At 40.0% G+C, this 25608-nt stretch overlaps 1 protein-coding gene and 1 long non-coding RNA gene across 7 annotated transcripts in view; one reads left to right on the top strand and one right to left on the bottom strand.

The window, feature by feature from the left end:
- The window catches only part of mast3b (microtubule associated serine/threonine kinase 3b), a 35727-nt gene that overhangs the window by 9496 nt on the left and 623 nt on the right, over window positions 1-25608 (bottom strand). Inside the window, exons 2-16 of one of the 6 annotated variants that reach the window (XM_017477610.3) lie at window positions 18658-18744; window positions 14505-14584; window positions 8422-8494; window positions 8238-8258; window positions 7751-7829; window positions 7331-7488; window positions 6917-6992; window positions 6534-6743; window positions 3973-4074; window positions 3747-3879; window positions 3603-3658; window positions 3402-3490; window positions 1012-1220; window positions 564-702; window positions 336-468 (exon numbers count right to left, since the gene is read on the bottom strand). In XM_017477610.3, coding sequence (XP_017333099.1) covers window positions 336-468; window positions 564-702; window positions 1012-1220; window positions 3402-3490; window positions 3603-3658; window positions 3747-3879; window positions 3973-4074; window positions 6534-6743; window positions 6917-6992; window positions 7331-7488; window positions 7751-7829; window positions 8238-8258; window positions 8422-8494; window positions 14505-14584; window positions 18658-18744 — 1645 coding nt within the window. Of the gene's footprint in view, window positions 1-335; window positions 469-563; window positions 703-1011; window positions 1221-3401; window positions 3491-3602; window positions 3659-3746; window positions 3880-3972; window positions 4075-6533; window positions 6744-6916; window positions 6993-7330; window positions 7489-7750; window positions 7830-8237; window positions 8259-8421; window positions 8495-10926; window positions 11274-14504; window positions 14585-15408; window positions 16308-18657; window positions 18745-25608 lie in introns of those variants that run through there. The other 5 variants (XM_017477612.3, XM_017477611.3, XM_017477613.3 and 2 more) reach the window with 5 other exon arrangements.
- Window positions 18751-24845, top strand: LOC128633697 (uncharacterized). The gene is made up of 2 exons (XR_008397076.1): window positions 18751-21976; window positions 23043-24845. It is a non-coding gene; the product is annotated as an uncharacterized LOC128633697 (long non-coding RNA).

Below are 25608 nucleotides of genomic sequence, written 5' to 3'. Positions count from 1 at the left end.
ACATCAAAATAACCAACATACTGACAATTTGATGACACAACGGTCAAAACTTAATTCCACCATAAGTCAGTAGATTAGTAGATCAAATGAATTCAGAGTGTGGAGGAGTATACTGGAACTGTTTAAAAATGACAATTTCAATTATAAACTAAACTGCATGGAGTGAACTTGCTGAATTACCATAAACGGAATTAAAAAAAAAAAAAAAAAGAAAAAAAAAAAGTGTGTGTGTGGGGTTATTCCAAAATTTGGCTCAGTAGAATTTTTTTTTTTTTAAAGCTTGATAAACGTACCATCTACACAATACCGTACAAGTCAAGTATATGCTCCATTACCTGCTTGTCGATGAACTCTCTGGTGTCTTTCTCAACATGGCCTTCGTAGAGATTTGTCGTCATGTTCATCAGACCAATCTTGGAGAGGCCAAAATCCGTCAGCTTAATGTGCCCCATTGAGGTTATCAACAGGCTGCACGGAGCGTTAAGACACCATTGTATTAAACCATTTCATTACACTTGTAAACAATATTCGACTGTACATGTATCAAGATCCTTCATTCATACTTGTCAGGTTTGAGATCTCGGTGGACGATGCCGTAGCTGTGAAGGTATTCCAAAGCTAGAACGGTCTCCGCAAAGTACAATCGGGTCATATCAACCGGCAGCGGTCCCATGTTTTTGAGCAGATGTGCGCAGTCACCACCTGTTTCACACAAAGTATTAGAGCTTTTTTTTTCCCCACCCAGGGGCAAACCTCTGGACTGCAAATTCAGGAAAACCAAAAAGTTATTAAAAAAAACATTTTTTTTTTTTTTCCATTTCTTCCAGTTTTTCAATTTTGATATCTGACATGGAAACAATTATCTTCCCTTTAATTTTTATTTTTTTTTGTAACCACGGAGGGAGACACCACAGCATTTTCAGTCCACGTGCGCCATTATAAGATGCTTTTAAAACTTAAGGATAAGAATTGCTCTTTGAATTAACCCTGCAACTTCTGCTTGAACCTTACCTTCCACATACTCCATGACCATGCAGAGGTGCCTACGGGTTTCAAAAGAGCAGAACATACTGACGACAAAAGGGTTCTCTGCAAACGTCAGGATGTCCCGCTCTACAAACACCTGCTGGATCTGGTTCCTCAGGATCAGGTTCTGCCGGTTAATCTTTTTCATTGCAAACCGTTGGCGAGTTTCAATGTGTCTCACCAGGTACACAGCTCTGAAAGAAGATTACAAATGCAGTGGCTGTAAAATAAATGTGCTACATGCTGTGAGCGGGCAGCATCTACAATCATGACTGATGACCAAACAGTACACTGTGCACGGCCCACTGCTCTTTACTTTATATATGCTACCCCTAGGACAAATTATTCGTAAACATGGAATTAGCTTCCACTGTTATGCTGACGATACACAGTTGTATGTTTCAGCGAAAGCAGAGGACAGACAGAAGCTTAGTAAAGTTGAGGATTGTGTAAAGGACATTAGACGTTGGATGTTAACTAACTTCCTTTTACTTAATTCTGATAAAACATAAATACTTGTATTAGGCCCACATGTAGCTAGAAGTAATCTTTCTGATCACATGGTTACTCTGGATGGTCTTTCTGTTTAATCATGTACAGCAGTTAAAGACCTTGCAGTGATTATTGACTCCAGCCTATCATTTGATGCTCATATAGATAATATTACTAGGATAGCCTTCTTTCATCTCAGGAATATTTCTAAGATAAGAAATATAATGTCACTACATGATGCGGAAATACTAGTTCATGCATTCGTCACCTCTAGATTAGATTACTGTAATGCCTTACTGTCTGGATGTTCCAGTAGGAATATAAATAAGCTCCAGTTAGTCCAGAATGCAGCTGCTAGAGTCCTAACTAGAACCAGAAGATACGACCATATCACACCGATATTATCAATACTGCACTGGCTCCCAGTAAAATCTCACATTAATTATAAAATACTTTTATTAGCCTATAAAGCACTAAACGGTCTCACGCCACAATATCTAAGCGACCTTTTGGTTTTATATGATCCTCCACGCCTACTTAGATCAAAAGATGCAGGCTATCTGACGGTACCTCGAATAGTGAAGGCTACAGCAGGGGGAAGAGCTTTCTCTTATAGAGCCCCACAGTTATGGAACAGTCTTCCTATTAGTGTTCGAGACTCAGACACAGTCTCAGTGTTTAAGTCTAGGCTTAAAACGTAGTTGTTTACTCAAGCCTACCCTGACTAGATTCTGTTCTACTACTTCGCAGTCATAATTAATCTTTTTTCTCCCTCTCTCCTTTCGCCGAGCCCCACACGAATTTATGGAGATACTAGAGATCCAGATCCTTTCTGCCTCTGGATGGAGCTCAAATCTTCTCTAATTCCAGACTGCTGGGACTACGGCTGCTCTTAACGCCATACAGACTTCATATAAATCCATAATGAACTTTTTCACACTAACTGTTGTTACCCAGATGAGGATGGGTTCCCTTCTGAGTCGGGTTCCTCTCAAGTTTTCTTCCTCTTAAAACATCTTAGGGAGTTTTTCCTCGCCACCATCTCCACTCAGTGACTTGCTCAGTCGGGATAAATTCGCACCTTTAATATCTGTATACCGTGTCGATATTTCTGTAAAGCTGCTTTGAGACAATGTCTATTGTAAAAAGCACTATACAAATAAAATTGAATTGAATTGCACGTAGTATACCTTAAGGTGTACTGACATATTTACTATGATTGCATGTTAGGGGGACACAGTCCATGCATCCGCTATAAAAAGGATGTAATTATCCGCTGTCATTTCCTCAATGTTGCAGAAAAAACTTGCAAATTTATGGGAACGTCACAGGACTATTAGCTAAAAGAGCTAAACATTCTCCGTCTTTCTCCCCTGACTGGCTGCTGGCTCTCTCCTGTCACCGTGTAACTGAACTTCTATCACGCCTAAAGTTGACGTAAGATGACATCCAACATATCCGAGATAACATTTTACACATGTACACAAATTTCGTAATAACGTTATACGTATTGTCCACTGACTAAACGTCAGGATCAAAACATTAAATAATAGACAATTTTTCACAGCCTTCTTTGCTCATACTTACCAAGGGTGCCAATATTAGTGTAGGGCTCAGTAAATTGTGTTTTGTACAGCACTTTGGATCAACTGCTGTTGTCTTTAAACATGCTTTATAAATACAATTTGACTTGAAAAATATTTCTCCTTCAACTGCCAATTATTGTCCTACGATTAAGCCAAAAACGGTAACGAAATAATTAAGCAAAATCTACAGTTATAATTACTTTATCCGTTATTGTACAGCCCTATTTGAAAAGGGGGTTTCTTCAAGCGCTGCATTAACTCGGATCAATATAACGCTATTGCTTTTAATCCGCTTACCCATACGCTCCGTTACTGATCAGCTTTATGGTTTCAAAGTCACTCTCCAGTGGTTTCCTTCGGGGTGGGGTGAGCACGGTTTTATTCAGCTAGGGGTAAAAACAGCAAGATGGGAGGTTTAGTTATTCATGGTCCAATTGTCCAGTTAGGTCAAACTATATTTAATCTATGCAGGGAAACTGATCACTGAACATCACTTACATCAGACTCCTCTGTGGAGGGCCCAGAATCGTAGTTTTCCTCTAGCTGACTCACTTCTGCAAAACATAAGACCAAACATAAATGAGAATAGTGTGTTTTCAGTGGGTTTAAATGACTGGATATCACATACTAGATTCTTTTTACCATCTAAGGGATCTCGAGTTAGGCCTAGCTGACTGATGATGTAACGAGGAATGTCCGTTTTGATGCCTTGGCCAACTTTAGCGTGACCCTCCGCTGCCTCCAACAAGTGATAGAACCCTTCAGGGTCAAACTCCTGTCAATTCAAGACAAGTATAACAAATGTTACCTAACCCTGCCCCGAGATTTCTTTGACAATGCAGTGGTTTTGTGCATCTTGTGTTTTTACCAGACATTCCAGCAGCCTTGCAGGACGCGATATGATGATGAGAATCTTCTTCACCAACTGGGTGATGACCGTCACCTCCTCACTCTCAGAACGCTCCAGCGCCTAAGAGCACAAAAACGATTGGTTTGGCGACGCCGCACATGCACACAACACTGGAAAAAGACGACGCAAAAGCAGTCAATCTTGTACGGGGAGTATTTGACAGGCAAGTCAACGTGCGCCATTTTGTGCAGGTAATCATACTCGTATTCGTCATCCGCTTTGAAATCGTTTAGACCCAGTTTAATTTGTTTTCTAACTTAAATTATAACAACAAAAAAAAAATGAATCAAGAAGGTTCAGAAAATTGATGGTACCGCCATTCAATTACAACAGCAAGATGATAAACATGAGTCAAGAATCGAGAAAGTCGTGACCGGACGCAGAGTTTGGGAACAGATTGCAGACCTAACCGACTTAACAGGGAGTATTACATCAAAAATAACGAGCAATTTCCTCCGAGCACATTCCAGCTAGTGATTCATCTTTGCTCTTTCATCTTTCCTACACAAACGGAGGCTATAGACTTTGTATAGTGTCATACGGTGGCTCGTTAATGACGTCAGACCCTGTAATTATTATTATACAATGAACAATTCCCTCATGCCTATAAGGAAATACATATACAATACATCCATTTAGATACAGACTTAATAATATTAACAATCATGTTTAAATTATAGATCCTTTCTCTCACCCACACTTGCAATGCTATTCGAAATGACACAAATGAACCGAACCATAATTTAACATGTCACGATGTGAAGAAAAAGACCTTCGCCTCATATTTGCCCAGCTTAATGAACTAAATCAAGTTCGCACTCGTTACGCTTCATAACATCGTCATATTATTTAAAAGTATGTAACACAAACGTGCACAGCCGGAAGGGTAAAAGGGAGTACAAAGGAAATACTTATTAGGGGGGAAAATTTTTTTAAAAATTATAAATACAGAGCCGATATACTTGAGGCAGTGACTGCAGGATGTGGGAAACACTTTAATAAGCTTAGCTTTATGCATAATGTCCACAGCAGCCCTGCAATCTGACAAACCGAGCGATGAGTCCTGCCTGGGGCTGTCTACACACTACACAGAAGATGGGGGTTGCTATGGAAACTAAGGCTCTCTAGGAGCATGGAAGATTCTCTAGCCCGGAGAGGGGGATCTGCATTTTTTTTTTTTTTTTTAAACACTAAGCCACAAAGGTAGGATGACACACAGGGAAATTCCCTCCCAGAAAAGAGCGATCCCTCAGCCTTGCAATTAAAGTCTTCGTTGCGAGTGAAGATGTTTTTCTTTTTACTGAACCGGGTGCTCATCTTGAGAGAAGTAGGAAGTGTAGAAAATGGAGCAGGGTAGAAAGAGTAAAAGGAGAAGATGAGATGAGATAAGATGGTACATGGACTTTTGTCACGCTGGTGACGGGCACAGTGTGGCTCAGAGTGATGTTACTGCTCCTCTCGGAGACAGCGGGGGGTTTGTTCTGCGAGCTTCTGCCTGGTACCGACAGAAACGAGCCTCAGAGATCGCAGTCAGATCAGCGAGCAGCTTGTGCCACAGATGAGCAATAGACAGCGTGCTGTAGTTAAAGATCCAATAAACCGAGCAGTACAAAAAACAGCCAAACCTGCGAATCAGTAGATTTCTACAGTTTGAAAATAAATAAATAAAAAGGTTATATCTGCGAGTCATAAAAATTGTCTTTAAGGCCTTTTTCACAATAATCTCCACGTATCAAATCTGCATTTGGGTCATGAACAATTATTCCGACATGTTTCGCTGTAGTGAGAGAGGACTGAAAATAGGCCAAAAGTTAATCCATCGTCCAATAATAATTATGCAAAACTGGAATAATAATAATAAAAAATTTTCTGTCATTGCAGAAATTAATGCAAAATCAAGGAAACCGCGCAATATTCGAAGGAGATAACAATTTTACAGCGGACTTTCCGCAGGTTTGGGCCAAGACGCATCACTTCACGACAACGCACATCCAGCCAAAGCCCTCTTCGATTCACGCGTGTCGAACAGAAGTACCGTAGTAACGTCCCATATACCAAACATACATCACGGCGAAAGGCCGTGCAAAACAATTTAGTGCGACTGCAGTTTCACCAGTTCAAGTCATTTCCCGCCAAAAAAAAATAAATAAAAAAAATAAAAAAAAATTCAGGAAAAAAGCCCGCAACAATCACAAACTCTGCGAAATCCCTGTATGGACTGGTATTTGTTAATTAAGCTCAAAATATGTAGGATTGTCCTTTAAAAAAAATACAAGACCGTTGACCCGTGTATTCAATGTAAGCCGAGTGGTCTGTTCACACCTAGTCGTGCACGTATATCTAGAGGAACTATAGGGAAAAAATACGATGCTTTTAAGTACATTGCTTCAGAGTTAGAATGTTAAATGAAGCTAAGTTTGAATTCCTGTTAAACAAATTCTTGACAGAATTCAATGACTGTCCGATATTTATTTAAGCCTGTATTTGAAATTCACAGTGAACGAAACCTGCAGTCACACCTCGTGTAGCAGCTTGTCAAGATTCTCCTGCAGCTCTAGAAAGTAGAGGGAGGTGATCAGGCCTTTCTGTGACTTGTCCAGACAGTCCCTGGCGAGCTCCACCAGCTGGTGCTGGATGAAACCCAGCACTCCGTCTCCCAGAGGTAAAGTGCTGTCGGCGGAACAGTGCGTGACGATGTCCAGCAAGCGCTCCTCCATCTGCGCCGTCGCCTGGACGCAAGAGCTTACCGTTAGCCTACCTGAAGCATACTGATCATCAGTTCAAAATGAAATTTGACAGATCGGATTATGAATACGCCTAAAGGAGGCGTTTTTTCCTTGTATAAGAGAAGGAAAGAGCAACTTAAGATGTGACATAATTCATGACGCTACTCATGGGATACCTTCGGAAACCTCTCCTTGTAAACATGGTTCATCATCACAGTCTCGCTGTCAAAGGAGCCGCTCGTTCGTCCAGGACTGTAAGAAGAAAAATATAATTTCACGATCAATATCTTAGATCTACACTATGGTATTCCTTGGTATTGACAACTTAACTCCTTAATGACCTAACTGCAACGCTACCATTACCCAGGAGTAGGCTGTGTTGGGAAGGTGTGTATTTGGAGCGATACACTGTGTGGGAGAGAACCTAATCTACAGAGACCTACTGAATCCTTAGTCATACACTAAAAGTGTAATCGTAAAACAATACGGCAAAACAAAAGAAGCAATACAGCACTCTATTAACGTGCATGGCTAACGGCTTCCGTTAAAAACACAACAATACCAATCCATTAAGACCATATAGGGATTACCTAAGACTACGTGAGCGCGGGCGTATGAAAGATGAGCCTCGGCCATCCTCGTCGGTCATGCTCTCTGAGCTACGGAAGTGTCTGAACAGGAAGTGGAGCTCGTCTTGTGTGGGCTGGTATGGAAGCTGGTGCAAGCGCTCTTGGGAAGAGGATGAGGACTGCAACAGAATTCAGCAGGACTGAGTGTTTTGGTATAAAAAGAAAACCCCGTACCCGTAGCACTTTTCGTGTTGATGTGGGGGGGAGCAAAGCTCGCTCACACACACACACAACACACACTGTAACCATAAACAAAACATTTACCACCAAGTTCCTACTCGTATCACGTTGTACTGAGTAACTAGCGTTAATGATTATGTTTATGATTAAGGATTCAATTTGGTACGGTGTTAAAATGAAATAAACATTGAAGACACTTACAGAGACAGTGGAGCTGGGTGGATTGGTGCCATAGCCAGATGATGGAAGTGAGGCCAGTGACCACCTCCTACCTTCCGCCCTGAAAAGACCAAAAAAAAAAAAAAACAAACAAACATCCATGATAAAAGACCTTACTGAAAAACAGTACAGACAATAATTGTACTTGACACATGAACTAAGAGATTCAAGGTTTTAGTGTTAATGACAGCGCTATTATCATTAATCACCCCATCTCCACTATTATATTACACTCCCGGGAATATCCTTTAACAATATCACAGGCAGCCAGGTAAAAATCCCACAAAAATGCTTAGGATTTAAATAACAGGAAGGCAGCGTGATACGAATGACATTTACGGCAATTAAAAACTTAATCTGTGCTTATGAAGCTGGAGAAGTAAATTCTAGGATTTAAGGGAGTCTAGGAAGTTGATCGGTCCTTCGGAAATCTCAAGTAACACAACAGAGTGAAGGAGAGATTTGCTACCTGTCGGTTCGAGCCAGGTGGCTGAGAGGACATAGAGAGAGGTGAAGAAAGAGAGCATCAGAATTACACATGATGCACAGAGCAGACACAGATTACTGTTCGCCATAACGGAAAAGAAAGGGGAAAAAAAACAATATAGTTTGTCTTCAAGCTCCATAAACGAGACATTAGAGCCATTACTCACCTGCGGGCAAAAGGGAAGTTGAGGGAGGCGATGGCCGACACATTTCTCGGGCTATCTAAAGGACTGCTGGCAGCTGGAAGGAGAACAATCCCACATGGAAATGAAACACAGGGTTGTCGTGATTAGCATTTTTGAGGACGTACATTGGTGCTGCGCGTGAAAATACTAATGAGAATCCGAGTATATAGCAACCGTCAGACAATAAATCCGTGTATTTATTATGAGAAATCAAGGCCTCTGGTTTCAACTGGGCTACGACATGAACAAAGGTTGTGAATAAGAACGTATTGAGAGAGTACAACTGGTAAAACACTCTTCTTTCTTACGTTAATTACGTGTGTTGGATTGCTAGCTAATAACGTCCAAACGTAAAGAAGTCTACAAACTGTGCTGCGCTATTAGGCAGCTTGTGTAAATTCACTGCGTAGATACAGTCGGTCAGAGGAGCTCGTGTTCACGCCCTCTTACTTTCCATACAAGCACATGACCAGCAACCACGAATACAGAGGACAGTCCTGGAAGAGCAACGTTTGCTTATAAAAGACTAACAAGGACTGATCTGCTGACCTCATGTGTTGTTTGATTAAAGTATTCTGGGTTAGTTATATACATATTTTATATATACACATACATATTATATATTCAGTAACTGCAGACCTGATGCAGATGAAGAGAAACAGAGGATAACTTTAAATGTAATGAAACGGTCTTTGTTACTTATAATATCAGTCATATCTATTGGCCATATACATTGCAGCTGTAACATAAGTCAGCTTTTCATTTTTAACGCCAGGAGCTGTATTTATGGCAGGAGCGAGAATGAACAAATGCTAATAAAATACATAAATGCACACAGTACTGTGCAAAAGTCTTAGGCACATGCATAGAAATGCTGTAGAGCAAAGACATCTTAAAATATAATAAAATTAAATGTTTCTACATTGAACAACAACCAAAAAATAACACTATAAAAGAGCAGTAAACAGTAATACATGAAATATTTCTAAAAGCTGTATGGTACTAAAGGCAATATTTGTGTGACGACCCTTTGCTTTAAATAAATAAATAAATAGATAGATAAATAAATAAATAAATAAATAGTCTCCGGTAGAATTATTGCAGTTTTGTCTGAAAAGTGTCTCTTACCACTTAATACGCTGCTTTCTTTACTGACATACAAACATTTTTGTGTAACATTTAATTTTGTGCTGGAAATCTAATGTTTGGAAATTTAAAAAAAAAAATTTTGTACTGACTCGACAGTGCAAAAGTCATAAAATAAAAACTCTATAACAAAGTTTGTACTAAAAAAGTAGGACGCCTAAAACTTTTGCACAGTGCTCTACATTAAGAAATAAACACAGGCAACGAAACAGACATTCAAATAAATGAACAAACTGAACTAAACTGGAGACATTTAATACGAGTATAAAATACTCCATATGAGCAAGTTAAACATCTATGCAAGTTGTTTTAAATTAATTTAATAATAATCAAAAATTCATTCTGGTGATACCTTATCAAATTCCATATAAGACCTTACTGAATAGCCATAGCGGTGTTATCTGAGGACATTAAAAGCAGAACAGTTCAATAAAACGTGCTTCAGAGTCAGAGGAGTCCTACACATGTGCCTCCTCGCCCATTAATAAAATCACTCGAGAGTCTTGAGTGTCGTATACACAATAAATCTGTAAAAAATATACGTGAAACAAACTAGGACACGAACCCCCATCCATCTCCAACGCTTCATACGCAGCAGATCTGTGGGAAACACTGCACGGACACGTTCCAGTTCGGTATTCAGTACGTCTTAATTTATGAACAAAGCACAAGCAGAAACCCAACACTTTTGTTACGTAAGCAGACGCAGCAGTCTTACTTCGTGCAACGACACACTTTAATAATAATAATAAAACTTCAACAACAAAAAGTTCATATTCATGACGACGCGTCTTTGTTTTTGTTCAGAATACGTAGTCTGGTGTGACTCGCTCGTACGGCTGCTCTGGAAGATGGCATCTCTGCTAGAAAAATGCTATTACAAGGTATCTGTGGTAGAATATTTTATAATAATGTAGGTTGTGCACGGGTGCAAGCGATGAGATTTAGATCAGATTCGAGGGTGTGTCCCAAACCTGCTGCACACCAAACATGCCTAAAGAGTAATGATAGCAGTGGTGGTGTGATAATACTGCCTGTCCGAGCCTGTCAACGTCGTCTGGTGTAAACCAGACAGGGTTGGCACAATCACACCAGAGGCTGTAAAGACACAGAAATATAACTGAAATACTACAATACAGAGAAACTCACCAACACCTATTGTTGGCAAGTCAATCGTTAGTTCTCGAGCTCAACAACTTCTCAACTGGGTAACGATGCAAATTCCACAACGAGGATAAATCGGCTGACTATCATCCATCGCTCGCTAAAGTAGTTAAGAGAATAAATAATTTCCCAGCATCACGACTGATTCGAGAATAAATAAATCCCTTATCTGCTCACCAGGAAGAAAGATAAAACTCCGACAGTGTGGAATCCTTCTTCCTCTCATAACGTAGTATCGGACTCGTTCGCTCGCTCACTCCCATTTGCATTGTTCACACTCTGACACACTCTTAACTCCTGGTTTGCTGAGGCTCTCGTCACCGTGTAACCGGACTTCTTTGTGATTCCCGTTCCCTGACACGGCGCTGGGTTACAGGGTCATAAGCACCACGTCATATTCTACCAAAGAAGCGGTTTCTTCCCTGTCATCCTTCCTTTTTTAACAAACACAAAACTCCCATGCACTGTAGATTCAGGTAAAAACAAGAATACATCAGTGCACAGAACTACTATGTTTTTTTTTTTTTAATGCTCCTCATTGTTTTGGAGGACTCAAGGGTTTGCTAATAAATCACTTTCAGATGGACAGATTGGTCAATATTTCAGTGCAAAGCCTTCCTCGTTATCAAATCTATGCTTCTAAAGCTTCTATTTGGCCTCGTCGTTAAAAAGACAACACCGGCAGCACAGTAAATTCCTGCTGTCGCACCTCCCTTTGTCAAGCTCCTTGTGCATCGCTGGCCAAGCAAATATTGTGGAGCAATCTTGGGCGGGACAGCCACATCCTGTCCCCTTGTTTGCTTGTTCAGATAACAAGCACTGTTTACACGTACAGAATAATGCCATAACAGCAAATAGATCAGATTTTGGCAGCAGCGTTGGGTAAGTTTTACGATTTTAAAACTGTAATCTGATTAGTGCATGTAACAAGTAACCAGATTACTAATTAATTCACTTTCAAAAACTATCAAACCTACAAAAATACACTGCAAAAAAGTAGGATTTATTATAAAACTTGTCACTGTTTGTAGGATTATCAGACCGATAAAACACAAAACTTTTCTAACTAGGCTAGTTTGGTGTCGCTAGACAAGGGGAGGCACAACTATTTGTATGGGTTTAGCTACTACAGTGTATTGCAAAGTACAGTTACAATCAAAATTATTCAACCTCCATTGCAAATCAGGTTTACGGTCAAAATGTACAGATTTTCAGCTGTTTGTGGTGAACAAATCAAACAAAAGCAGTTGAAATAGTTCAACACAACCAATGCTTCAAGTGGTTTCCTCAAATTCAACTGAAAATGCAAATTATAATGACTTCTCCAGTTTCAAAATTACTCAACCCTTTCATGGTAAGCATCTTCAGTACTTAGTGGAGGTCCCTTTTGCTGTTAGGACCTGCTGTAAACGAGATGCACAGCTTCTGGCAGCGTTCCTGAGGAATCTTAGCCCATTCCTCATGAGCAATGGCCTCCAGTTCAGTACATATTCATTCAGCAGACGCCTTTATTCAAAGCAACTTACAAATGAGGAAATACAAGCAAACGGATATATATATTAACAATAGAACAATACTATAGACATAATAGAAAGTAGTGCTACTACACAAGACTGTCGCAAACAGCTGACAGTCTGTAAAATTTGACAACAAATCTGATTTGCAATGGGGGTTGAATAATTTTGATTGCAACTGTACATTATCCTTCCTTAAACTCTCTGCTCATATCATGTTCACGTAAACTGGAACTCAGACATTTACACACCTTGTTTTCCTGCTCAGCATCAGAGGATGTTACTCTTTCAGTTTCAACACCTTCACAGGTTTAAATAAATAAATAGGCGTATATCCATTTTTCCTCACACTGACTGTGAGCTACCACTTGACAGAAATTGAGATCTGTCATCCAATAAGACACGAGTGTTTCCACGTATTTTCCCATAAATCCTGTCTGATTGGTCTCGCCTACAACACTGAAGATATAAAACATAACACCGCCTCTTCTTTTACTTTAGTTACGTAGTGACGAACCGCTCCAAGTGGAAAATTATTCTGAACCAAAGAAAAATGTTCGGGGCTACAACCCCTAATACCCAGGCCGGGTTACGCCACTGGCAGCTGCACAAGACGTGATTTATTTTTAAAAAAATACATCTTACATAATATTGTTTTCATAACTATAAATTTATAATGCTCATAACATAATTTTATTGCCATCAGTAACTGTAATCAAATGATATAAATTTAAAATGTAATGTTACATTACTGTGTTATCAGAAAACGTCGTTAGATTACAGTAACGTTATACCCAATTCTGTTTGGCAGTAACAGAATGTTTACGTGCACTTGGGTAATCTGATAACAGGAAAGGTCCAGGTAGGGGGAACAAAACCCCCAAAAACAATCTGTCAATCAATAACCAGATTTTAGTAACAGTGCTACAAGTACTGCAGATGTTAGTTCAATTGTATTTTCCTGTAGCAAATCAAGTGGAGTCACTACCCTGTACATCAAGGGAATTGTGTGAGACAGTTCTGGGAGATAATTATACCAAATTATATCCACCCACATCAGGCAATTATCCAATCACATGATTTGTTGAGGCAAAGTCACGACTTTTTTCTTTTTTGATGCACATCGAGGAATTTAATTGGTAAACGTGTTTCCATCGCAGTTTACGTGCCTGTTTTCTTATCGAATACAAAAAATTAACCACCTCAATTGAGTGCGCATGTTTTTTTTGTTTTTATGCGCAAGATTTTATTTGCATCTGGTGTTTCCATTCAGCGTTTTTTTATGCAATATCCCAAAATGTGCATAGAAATACGTGCATGGAAACATGGCTAATGTTGTAGCTGTGATAAACCGTGATTCCCACACCAGCCTCTCTCTCTCTCTCCAAAAAAAAACAAAAAACTAAAAAACCCCCCCCACAATTTTACAATTTGTGATCTTTCCAAGAACCCGGAACGCGTGAACTCGACGTCCTGCTCCGTGTACATTTGTAATTCAAAATGGTGCGTTTCTTGTGTGTTGCTAAGAAGCAATATTAACTTTACTGGTAAATTTTCATTGACAATTTTTTTCAAAGACAGATATCCCTTACCCCCCCCCAATCCAGCTGTTTGCACATACGTGATCAAAGCGATGCTACTTGACAGCTCGTTGACTGAATAAGCAGCGCCATGTGGTCATGACGCCAATGCAAGTGCGACACCAAAACCACTTTCTTTTTGCGTGGTAAACTGGTGCATGTTTTACTTTACTTACACAGATTTTGCCCTTTAAGAGACGAGATGACGTCCTAAACATTTGCTCTATGTCTGTTTTTCTGGAACATTTCTTTTTGCACTCCATGTAGATCATAAACCACTGAAATAGTTTGAGAAATATAAACGTTATTGTGCTTGTTATCCAGAAAATCACCCAGCTCCCCCGTTTACTTGTATTTGTTTATAAGTCAGTCTTGCCTGGATCAATATGGCAGACACTTTGACGTGAATGCTTGTGTGCACAGGTGCGTAGTGTTTCTTTACCAAGTGACCTCGCCACCTACTGGCCTGGAATGCGTCATACTACGTTTGTAATCGTTTTCGCGGATCCGTGTGAACGGGGGATGGTTTTGACAGCGTCGTCGTCTGTATGTGAAACTTTTCAAAAAAACGCTATGTTTTTAGTCCGTCGTTGTTGTATAAACGTACCCTAAAGCTGCTAGGGGAAATAAAGAGTAAATCCAGCGTTAGGGGGACTCTCACCTGTGTGCACTGACAGGGGTGAGAGTGGGCGTGTCGGTGAAGGCGTCCCAACTCCAAGGTTCTTCCTACTGCTACGGCAACTGTGGCAAAAACACACAGACAGGAAGACATCAAATAAAAAAAAGAAATGATGGGGTGACTTGAGACTATCAATACACAACAAACAACTCAGAGTAGCACAGGGGCAAAAGATCGATACAACATCAATATCGTGATAAACGATTGCACTATACACGTTTCTAACCTATCGTTGGGATGGCGACGTATTTGTAACGTCTTTAATAATTACACATTAAACGGTACCGAACGGACGCCGTTGATCTGACGTTGTTTAAAATAATAATAATCTTTGCAATCATTAAAGCATAATCAAACTCAGTTCAACTTATTTTTTGGGTTTTGTTTATTTCACTACAGTTCTGTAGACAGGTTGTTAGATAAATTAGATATCGTGATACGCATCGTGTATCGTAGAAAATGTTCCACAAGTATCGCGATATGATATTTGTCATATCGCCCCAGCCCTACTTCACAGCTTTACACACTGGTAGTGGACAAGAGAGACATTATTGAGAAGACTACTTTGAGGAAACGCTCCTAGAAGTAGGATCTGGGGGTAAATATGCAAATAAACAAACAAAAACAAATAAACAACAGTTCTGAAGAAAGGTTGCACTTTCACTCCCTCTCTATATATAATCAGTATCATTCAGCACACTGCACTCTTTAATAACGCACTGTAGAACAGACATACACGCGTTTCTCTCTTACAATCACAGGATTGATCAGACTAATTCATCGGATTGAGTCTAATCACACTGCTGAGGCCAAGCAAGCTCGTGAGCAACACTCAAAACAATCTCACACGCCCGACTCGGAGTCTGTGATTAGCAACCAGTCTTACCTTTTGGATCGCTTAAGCATTCCCCTGCTGACGAAATGAGCTTTACTGCTCGTGGCTGCACGCCAGCAACTTGGGTCAGACATGGCATTTGTTTGTTTGTTTGTTTGTTTAGCTAGCTTGCGCGTGAGGTTTACCGTCGCGTTTTGTGCAGTTACGACGCTAAACTCGCTCGCCAAGTCTCGCCCAGAAGTCCTCCTCCTCCTCCTCGTGCTTTTCGGCTCTCAGATAGCATAACTTTGTGAGGCATACAACAGTCAAGAGAAGAAAATGGAATTCATTCCTGCGCTTTTGTTTTAGTTCGCTAACGAGCTACGTAGTAAAGTTAGTTAGCTAGCTATCTTAGCTTTGCCAGCTAAGTTGGTACAGCGAACTTTTCTCATTTGGACCGAGACGTGCTCCATCACAGCTTGGTCCTGTCAGTAAGTCGAGCTAGTAACTTTTCTGTTATTATTTATTTTATTGTTTTAAAAAGAAAAACTTATTTCTGTGTTCCTCACACAGTTCACACCATCCCTGTCCCACGCCCTCACACGCAGCTTTTGTGTTGTGTTGTGCTGTGTCGAGTACGCGCGCGCGCGCGCTGTTGTGTTGATTACCGGGCGATGACGTTGGAACGTACCATCTCTGCTTCCATAGGGGTGACACACGAGCCGATACAATTCCATACATACGGTAATAACATTAGGGGTATTTTCTCCTATTGTACCGACATTACTGACCACAATTGATATTTCCCCCACCCCACCAACCGGTCACGTTTGTTACTGTCTCTGACCTGAACCTAATATTTGGAAACTTTTCTCCTTGCTTTACTTTTCCACATGGTTAGGGCTGCCAGTTGCAGCGTTCAAGAGCCATGACGTAATTTCCTCACGCGTTAACGAGGCTGGTCAAAATAGAACCCTGAATAACGCAAGAACTAAAACTTTAGTACTGACGCCCGGGAAATATTAACGTGATTAGAGCATGATACAGAGGGCGAATATTTATGTAGTGAGATGTAACGCACACGCACGCGCGTGGAAAAGTCCACCTCGAAACACATTCAAATGTTTTATATACTGAATATTTCTGATGTGTTTAGTGATTGTGGTGCCAGTTTGTTGCTTGTGTTCTTTGTTATTCCTGTGAGAAGTTAGCGGTTATATGTCACTCTGATGTCACACACGGTGTACTGAAGTCATAGTTTATTTGTTCTTGGCTGTGTGAGCAACCATGTTGAAATGACGTCACGCTGAACCTGGAGTTGAAGGGACCTTCCAGATCTTCTGAGTACTAACACTAAAGCCTATTTTTAATAGTCCTTTGCGACTGTTGCTTGTCAGACTGTATGAACACGATCCCCGCTGTAAGCCGTGTCACACTGTAGGATCTCGGTTGTCATTAATGTCAGATTGTACAACAAAGGAAAAATGGAGACACGCAAGAAGACTCGTATGGAGTCGGAGAAGCCACACTACAGGACTGTGCTTCAAATCGTCTGACACTGCCAGAATTTAATCAGAGAAAAATTTTATTGCGATGGCTGTCGGGGAACACGTCAAACTAGCGATCGAAGACTACAGATTTTGGCCTAGGATTATAGGAATCTTATATGATTCTCAAAATTTGTCTCAGACGACCAAATTATGGCCAAAATCGTACAGTGTGAACCCGGCTTAAGTTGATGGGGTGTTTTCTTTGGGTTTTTCCTAGTCATGAGTCAGAAATTCAGAGTTACATATTTGCAACTTGTAAGTCCCAGCCCTTCAGCATTAAATTTCAACTTAGCAACTTGGGTTAGTCTTCTCAACTAGCAGTTTCTTCCCAGTTTACAGTGTAACGTCAAAGTAAAGTACCCCTTTTCTACTTTTAACAGTCCATATTGGATTTCGCGGAGTGTTTTTTTTGTGTGTGTGTGATGGTTGCAGCTCAAAATGCTTCAGTTTTCTGTGCTTTTTTGTTATTGCGGAAAACGTCTTGAATTGGCGAAACTGCAACGGCAGGAAATTGTTTTGCACGATCTTTCGCAGTGATGTTAGTTGGTAAATGAGACCTTTCCGCAATTCTCGTGTTTGACCCACATGAATCGAAGAGGGCTTTGACTGAACGGGCATTGTGATGATATGACATGATATGTTGTGATGATGTCACATGACGGAACTTGGCCCAAATCTGCGGAAAATCTGCAGTCTTTTTGAAAAATTGCAAGCTCCTCCGAATATTGATTTTTAATATTCCTTGATTTTATGTTAATTTCTACGATCGCAAAGTCCTGGAGGGATTGCTTTAAATAAGTTTATATAAGTCTTAGCATTAGCGCAGTTAATACACAAACACAGTACTTGGTTAAGTCTATAACACTGACCATACTAATTGCTGGTTTGAAAAGGTAATCATCATCATTAGAGTTATCCCTAATCTTAGCTGGGGAGCTTGTTGGTAACGCTACTCGCTAGTGTCCAGTGTTGTTTCTGTGCTTCAATTTCAGTTTCAATTTCAAAATATTGCATGAATGTTTAAAGTTCACTATAGTGGAACAATGCCAGGAGCCATTCAGGCCTGTAACTGTAAAAGTGTTGTTGTTTATGAGCTTTACGTGCTCTAACAGAGCAAACAAAAGACACGCTTTTTTTTTTTTTCTCCATTTCACAAGTCGAACGTCCCGAGGTGGGAAATGACCTCATTACATCTTGCAAATTACCACTTACAAGGCACCTCGAATGCAGCATAATTCCCATCGGCGCCATTATTAGCGTGCAGTCGAACAGAATTGTGGGTAATGTAGAAAACTACAGAATGAAAAATATACCTACTTGTCAGTGAAAGAAGTTTTCATTTCATTACAGATTAGATCTTGAAAGCCACTGAAGATCACAAGTTAATTGTAAAGATGAATATGCAAATCATTCAGGGTGGAATTTTCCTTCAAGTCATAGGCTATAATAACACTAATGGGCCAGCAGCCTACTAGCTTGTGTAATAACTTATTTATTTATAGTATAATGACACAGCATAGGATGTATTATTTAAAGACTACAATTTGGAGATAATTATGGGCTTATGTATGTGTGTGTGTGTGTGTGTGTATATATATATATATATATATATATATATATATAAAACAAGTAAATATCTAAAAATAAAACCTCCTATTTAGCTGGTTTAGCTACTGTATAAATGTCTGTCAAAAAGAACACTCTTGCTTTAACGTGAATTCTGATGATAATTTCTGTGGTAATCTTTCAACATGTAAGGCGACTGGCTTACCTCCACGGATGAAGGGTTTGTAAAGGGCTGCAGGGACTGCAGGGGCTGCATGGGCTCGGGGTGATTGAGCTCTGGTTGGGTGACAAACTGAAAGTCAAGACACGTTTACATGTGTTAGTGCTGTGACTAAGTGTCTCTGTGCTGTCTTTAGTTTCCTTCATGACTGTTTTTTTTTTGTAGCTACCAACAAAAAGCAGCCCGCGTTTGTAACTTCATCAGATTAGCGATTTCCAAGTGACATACGTTATATTTTTACTATCGTGCTGCCTTAACACTTCAATTTCCCCTATGAGGACTTAAACAAAGTTTGTCTTATCTTATATCCTAGCTTAACATAAGACTTAAGCGTAAATCAGTTGGTTAAATTGTTTCTTGTGTCTTCACAACGCTGCCTCTCCGCACAGACTACTTCCGTGACATATTTTTATAGGACACTTTATTTTAGATGTTTAAAAGAGATTTGGCATGTCAGTGCGTGTGTTCTGACGCACTGAAATGACAGACATAAAGTCTGATTATAATGTAACTATGAATGTATAGTGTATATTGTAAATGCTTGCGTATTTGGAGACTCGCTTGCGATGCACACAGGTTATTTCGATGCTCAGAGTCTTCATACAAAATGCAGATGCACATTTGTTACAAAGCAATGAGCACAATTATTATTGCAGAGATGTACAGAATGTACTTATGTAAGTTGGATTTGCAATTTGTACACTTACACAGACACAGCTGCTTCGAAAATTGCATTCAAACTACTATGGACAATGAGCATTGTGTTTGTCTAAAAGAAAAGGCTGGTGTGATGTGATATTCCAGTGAGCAACTTGCCCAGTAAGATTCTTAAAACTGAAAGCGCATACCTGCTGTCAGTCCTACCCCACATATAAATGCTACGGGTTGCACTGCAAAGTGCTGCTGATGACGGAGCAAGAGGTAGGTGTCAAACAGGAGGCAGAAGCGTTCGGCTTCGTCATGGCGAACATGGAGGAGCTCAAATGGAATGGGCAAAAGGGAAGGGACGGGATCTGAATATTTTACCTGGAGAACCAAATACTGTAGACCAGTCTAAAGATCACTAGAACAGGATGAAGAGTACAGCTTCAGCTAACCAATTCTTCTGTGGCGCCAATAATGAAAAAGAGCATGTGAAAGAGTAGGAGGAAGGAGTAGTTTCAAATGAAATTCAAGTTACACTACTTTCAGCAGTGCTGCGGATCTGTGTCATAAATATGATTTGTTTTTAGTGTACCTTTGTACAAATATTTGGACATTTACCAAATTATTGTTGTTTTAGCAGTCTATTGCTGTCTATATTTTGGAGTTAAATAAAGTTACATAAGGATATGGAAATGAAATAACGAATATATGGTCAAAGTGCAGACTCGGCTTTCAGCTTTAATTTGAGAACATTTACAGTCCCCTCCAAAACTATTGGAACAGCAAGGCCAATTCATCTGTTTGTGCTGTATACACCAAAGACATATGGGTTTGAGATCAAATGATGGATATGAGACGAGAGTTTAGGATTTCAGCTTTTACTTCCTGGTGTTTACATCTAGACGTGTTAAACAACATAAAACGTGAAACCTTTTGTATCAGACCACCCAATGTTTAGGTGAGCAAAAGTATAGGAACAGTAAATTGAACTAAATAACACTTAATATTTGGTTGCAGATCCCTTGTTTGCAATAACTGCGTCAAGCCTGCACCTCATTGATATAACCAAATTGTTGGTTTATATTATTTTGTGATGCTTTTACTGCATCCTCTTTCAGTTGTTGTTTGTTTCCTCTTCAGGAAGTGAAATGCTGCTCAACTGGGTTAAAGGCTGGGTAACAGGAATCACCTGTCAGTCGCGTGTTCCAATATTTTTTTCTCACCTGCAAATTGGGTGGACTGATACAAAATGTGCTATGTTCCATGTTGTTCAACACATCTGCATGTAAATACCAGGAAATAAAAGATTATATTTTAAATGCTGTTCTCATATTCATCTTTTGAACTCAAACCCAAATGTCTTCAGTCTATAACAAAAACAAATGAACTGCTCATGCCATACCAATAGTTTCAAAGCGGAGGGTACATTCACATTATTCAAGCATTTTTTCTATGGGGTCTACCACTTTTTAGACTACCAAATGTAATTGGACAATTGGGCTCTTAACTGTTCCAGCTGTGTGCTATTCCCTCATTATTTCACTTCCAGGTAAGCAGATTAAAAAGTCAAAAGTTGAGTTCAAGTGTGTCATTTGCATTTGGAATCTGTTGCTGTTGACTCTCAATATGAAGAGTAGTATCAACAAACCATTCAGAGAGATCGCAAAAGCATTAGTTGTGGCCAAATCAACTGTTTAGTACATTCTTAATTAGAAGGAATGTGCTGGTGAGCTCAGGAACACCAAAAGGCCCGAAAGACCACAGTAAACATCTTGTGTGGATGACTGAAGAATCCTTCCCCAATGAAGAAAAATCCCTCTCAAAATAGTTGCCGAGATCAAAAAACCCTCCAGGAGGTATCTGTGTCAAGTCAACAATCAAGGGAAGTCCTCACCAGAGTAAATACAGAGGTTTTACCACAAGATGTATACCTCAAAAACAGGAAGACCAGATTAAAGTTTGCCAAAAACATCTTTAAAAGCCTGTGCAGTTCTGCAACAACATCCTATGGACAGATGAGACAAAGATCAACTTGAAGCAGAATGATGGGAAGAGAAGAGTATGGAGAAAGGATGTGGGGGGCTTCAATCTTATCCGCAAAGGACCGGTGTAGCTGAAGGCCTTCATTCTAGCCAAACAGGAGGTACACTTCATAGTCGATTGGAACCCTTGGTGAACTGATTAAACAAGTGGAAACAGGTGTGACTCCTGCCTGGTTGGAATGAAAGCGTGCAGCCAAACTCGCCCTTTGTGGACAAGATTGAAGACCCCTGACTTATGGTGTGGGTGTGTATGGCTGCCAATGGAACTGGTTCCCTTGTGTTTATGTTGGTTTATGTGACTGCTGAGAAAAGCAGCAGGGTGAATTGTGAAGTGTATAGGGCTATATTATCTGCTCAGATTAAGCCAAATGCTTCAAACTCATTGGACGGCACTTCACACTGCAGACGGACAATGATACGACACATACTTCATAAGCAACCCAAGACTTTTTAAGGCAAAGAAGGGGAATGTTCTGCAATGGCCAAGTCAATCACCTGACCTGAATTCATCTGAGCATGCATTTCACTTGCTGAAGGCGAAACCCAAAGCAAAATGGCGAATGAACAAGCAGGAAGTGAAGACAACTGCAGTAAAGGCCTGGCAGAAGTATATCCAGGTAAGAAACCAGCATCTGATGACATCTATGGGTTCCAGCCTTCAGGCCATCATTGACCGTAAAGGATGTGCAACCAAGTATTAAAAATGACAATTTAATTTATGATTGTTTGTTCAAATATTTATGGCCCTGCCTATGGAGAAATGTGTTATTTCAATTGAGCAAAACTATTTCCCAACATTTAACCAAATAAAATCCAATCTGTATGGATACCACAACCAATTATCTTACCAAAAAAGCGTGCCCTATGAGTCTCACTTGCTCGTCATATATTAACGTTCGGCTGGAAAAAAGAACCTCTATGAATTTCATAAGAATTGGGTTGTCTGAATAGTTTTGAACCTTAAGTTAGTATGAGACCATTTTAAAATAATAAAAGCATGTCCTGACTTCTAATTTCATTGAAACGTATTAACTTACTTTTAGATAATTGAGTCCATAGACTTTGTAACTTTCTTGAATTTTTAATATTTTGACAGTATAATGTTCCTGTACTTCTTCCTCTCTGTCAATAGATGTCATCATAACTCCTGTTATTTCATATGTCTAAATATCCCGTGCCTGTCCTTGATTAATAAACAAACAAAAATTTCAGAATAAGATGAATCTATATGCTTATCTCGTTTGTCCTTTTTCATTATTCATTAGTGACCAAACAGGAAAGTTTAACTAACCAAGCCTAGACATTTAGTAACGATGACTTCTTCTTTCATCAACAGCAGATTCTAAAAATCATAAAAGAGAGGATCTTTAAGGTTACTCGACACTACCATTTCTGCACAAGTCATCCTTGTGTAACAACTTACATTTAACATTGTGTGCAGCTACGCATGTCTCTTTGTAAACAGTGTAATACTATGAGATGTATTCAAGCAGAAATCAATTGTTCAACATACGCCAAAGTCCTGACAGCTATTGTTATAACACTCATTTAGTGTCCAAAGTCCAACCAAACACCTCTGAATCAAAACACTGGTGTTGAAAACACCACGTTTCAGAGCAACTGATGATTTTCTTGATTGAGAGTTTTGTCCACTAATAATAAACTCTTCTTCCGTCTTCATAGGTGTTTCGTAATTTGTGATTTAAACCCGACTGGACTTTCTTGATGGAGGAAAAAAAGAAGACCTGCACAAATGGTCCTCAGCCTGGCAGCGAGGAGCACCTAACAGTGCAATGGATAGCAACATGTGCTGCAAAAAAAACATGAGGGTGTTGTCATAGTGATGCGAGAGAACTGGAGGAGAACCAACTGTGCAGAAAAACCCTCGGTGCTCTGCAGTGCCATCACTTCGTTTGTTTAATCATTCTCTATGCTCACTAACAGCAGCTTGCTTACAAATGGCCCGATCGCAAATTATACACCATGCAGTGTAATCGCATCTGTTTTACTTTTCTGTTAAGTAAAGCAGAGACCGTGATCATGTACATCGTATAACTTCGTTTAACTTATGGACAGAGGAATCTGCCAACAAGCTGCGGATATAAGCCTGCAATATGGATCAGCATCCAGCGGGCAGAGGAGGGCAGCTATATTTACATAGTGCTTGGAGTGGGAGGACAGAACATGAGTACCGCAGTGATCGTCTCTTAAAGCAGGCTGGATGACGGATCGGGAAAACAAGAAAACGTTTCTCGTGTGCGTAAAAAAAAAAAAAAAGAGTCAGAACATTCATGCAACGGATGGGATGTTGTCTGCCTTGCTAATTACATCTGCTCACAAGGAAATTTCTGTCCTGGTATTATATTTATTAACGCCTTCTTGAGATAGCTTTATGGGTTGGAAATGTATGCTGAAAGCCCTCTGAACCACTTTCCACATTGCGCATAAACTGTAGTGCATACAATTCTGAGCAGTGTTTGTATACTATTTTCTATCATACAGCACATTCAAACAGTATAGTCGTGCAAGCTGCATAAGGAATTAGTTTCTGGTAGTTATTTAACAGCTCCACGCGTCCCCTATAATAACCCCAAGCCATGACTCGGGGCTCTACTTTGTGTTCATTAAGGCACTGAAGCAGAAGGTTACACACTGTGTGTAGGATGTAGGGTGTATCTCAGTTGTACTCCTGAGTACTCAAGCTTTGTTATCTAACTGACAATAGGATCTAGGCAGTGAATAAGAATGCAAATTCCGGTAGACACGGTGTGAGAGCTCATAATATAAAAATATATAAGGAACTCACTACATGATCCCTTGAATTTCATATTTCAGTGGCGTGTTCCCAATATTTGTTCGACGAGACCATTGACAGTGATTTCGATGTGTTTTAAATCACCAATACCAAACAGTGAAAATTATGTGTGTATGTATGTATGTATGTATGTATGTATGTATAATCTCTTAATGACTCCAAGCTGCAGATATAAGCGATATTTGCATGCATATTTTCAGATATTTGCATGCTGCTACAGAACAGAGTGAACAATGAAAGATCAGTCTCAGTGCCATGTCTGTCACAAATCAAATAAATGAGGTGCAAGATAAGGCTGAGGAAATGACAAGAAGCTCAGCATCTCTGAGCTGTTATGAATAAATCATTAAACCAACAGGATTGCTCTATAGCCCCAGTGGTCAACAACCCTCTTCCTTGAGATCTACATTCCTGTAGGTTTCATCTCCAGCCAAAAATTTAACGCACCTGTTTTAGTTGATCAAGAACTTCTTAAGGCAATGATTAGATGGTCAGGTGGGCACGATTATGTTTGAAGTCTTCAGGAAGGTAGATCTCTGGGAACACGGTTGGTGACCACTGGATTAGATGATCAGGTGGGCACTATTATAGTTGTAGCTAACATTTTCATGAAGGTAGATCTCTGGGAACAGGGCTGGTGACCACTGGATTAGATGGTATGGTGGGCATGATTATAGTTGGAGCTAAAATCTTCAGGAAGGTAGATCAACAGGAACAAATGTTGGTGACCACTGGATTAGACGGTCAGGTGGGCACGATTATGGTTGGAGCTAAAATCTTCAGGAAGGTAGATCTCTGGGAACAGGTTGGTGACCACTGGATTAGATGGTCAGGTGGGCACGATTATGGTTGGAGCTAAAATCTTCAGGAAGGTAGATCTCTGGGAACAGGGTTGGTGACCACTGGATTAGATGGTCAGGTGGGCACGATTATGGTTGGAGCTAAAATCTTCAGGAAGGTAGATCTCTGGGAACAGGTTGGTGACCACTGGATTAGACGGTCAGGTGGGCACGATTATGGTTGGAGCTAAAATCTTCAGGAAGGTAGATCTCTGGGAACAGGCTTGGTGACCACTGGATTAGATGGTCAGGTGGGCACGATTATGGTTGGAGCTAAAATCTTCAGGAAGGTAGATCTCTGGGAACAGGTTGGTGACCACTGGATTAGATGGTCAGGTGGGCACGATTATGGTTGGAGCTAAAATCTTCAGAGGGTAGATTGCTGGGAACAGGCTTGGTGACCACTGGATTAGACGGTCAGGTCGGTATGGTTATGATTGAAGTCTTCAGGAAGGTAGATTTCTGGAAACAGGCTTGGTGACCACTGCTCTATAGTCTGTGGTAGTGTTTTATAACGTTTTACTCCAACTGTTTTATTTGAAGCAGCCCTGAATTCAGCAATTAGGCGATATAGACTATTAATCTAGATTTTCAT

This window comes from Ictalurus punctatus, chromosome 10 (assembly GCF_001660625.3).
Source record: "Ictalurus punctatus breed USDA103 chromosome 10, Coco_2.0, whole genome shotgun sequence".
NCBI classification, from domain to species: Eukaryota; Metazoa; Chordata; class Actinopteri; order Siluriformes; family Ictaluridae; genus Ictalurus; species Ictalurus punctatus.
Note: the sequence above shows the minus strand (reverse complement) of the source record. Positions and strands in the feature narration are given on the sequence as shown.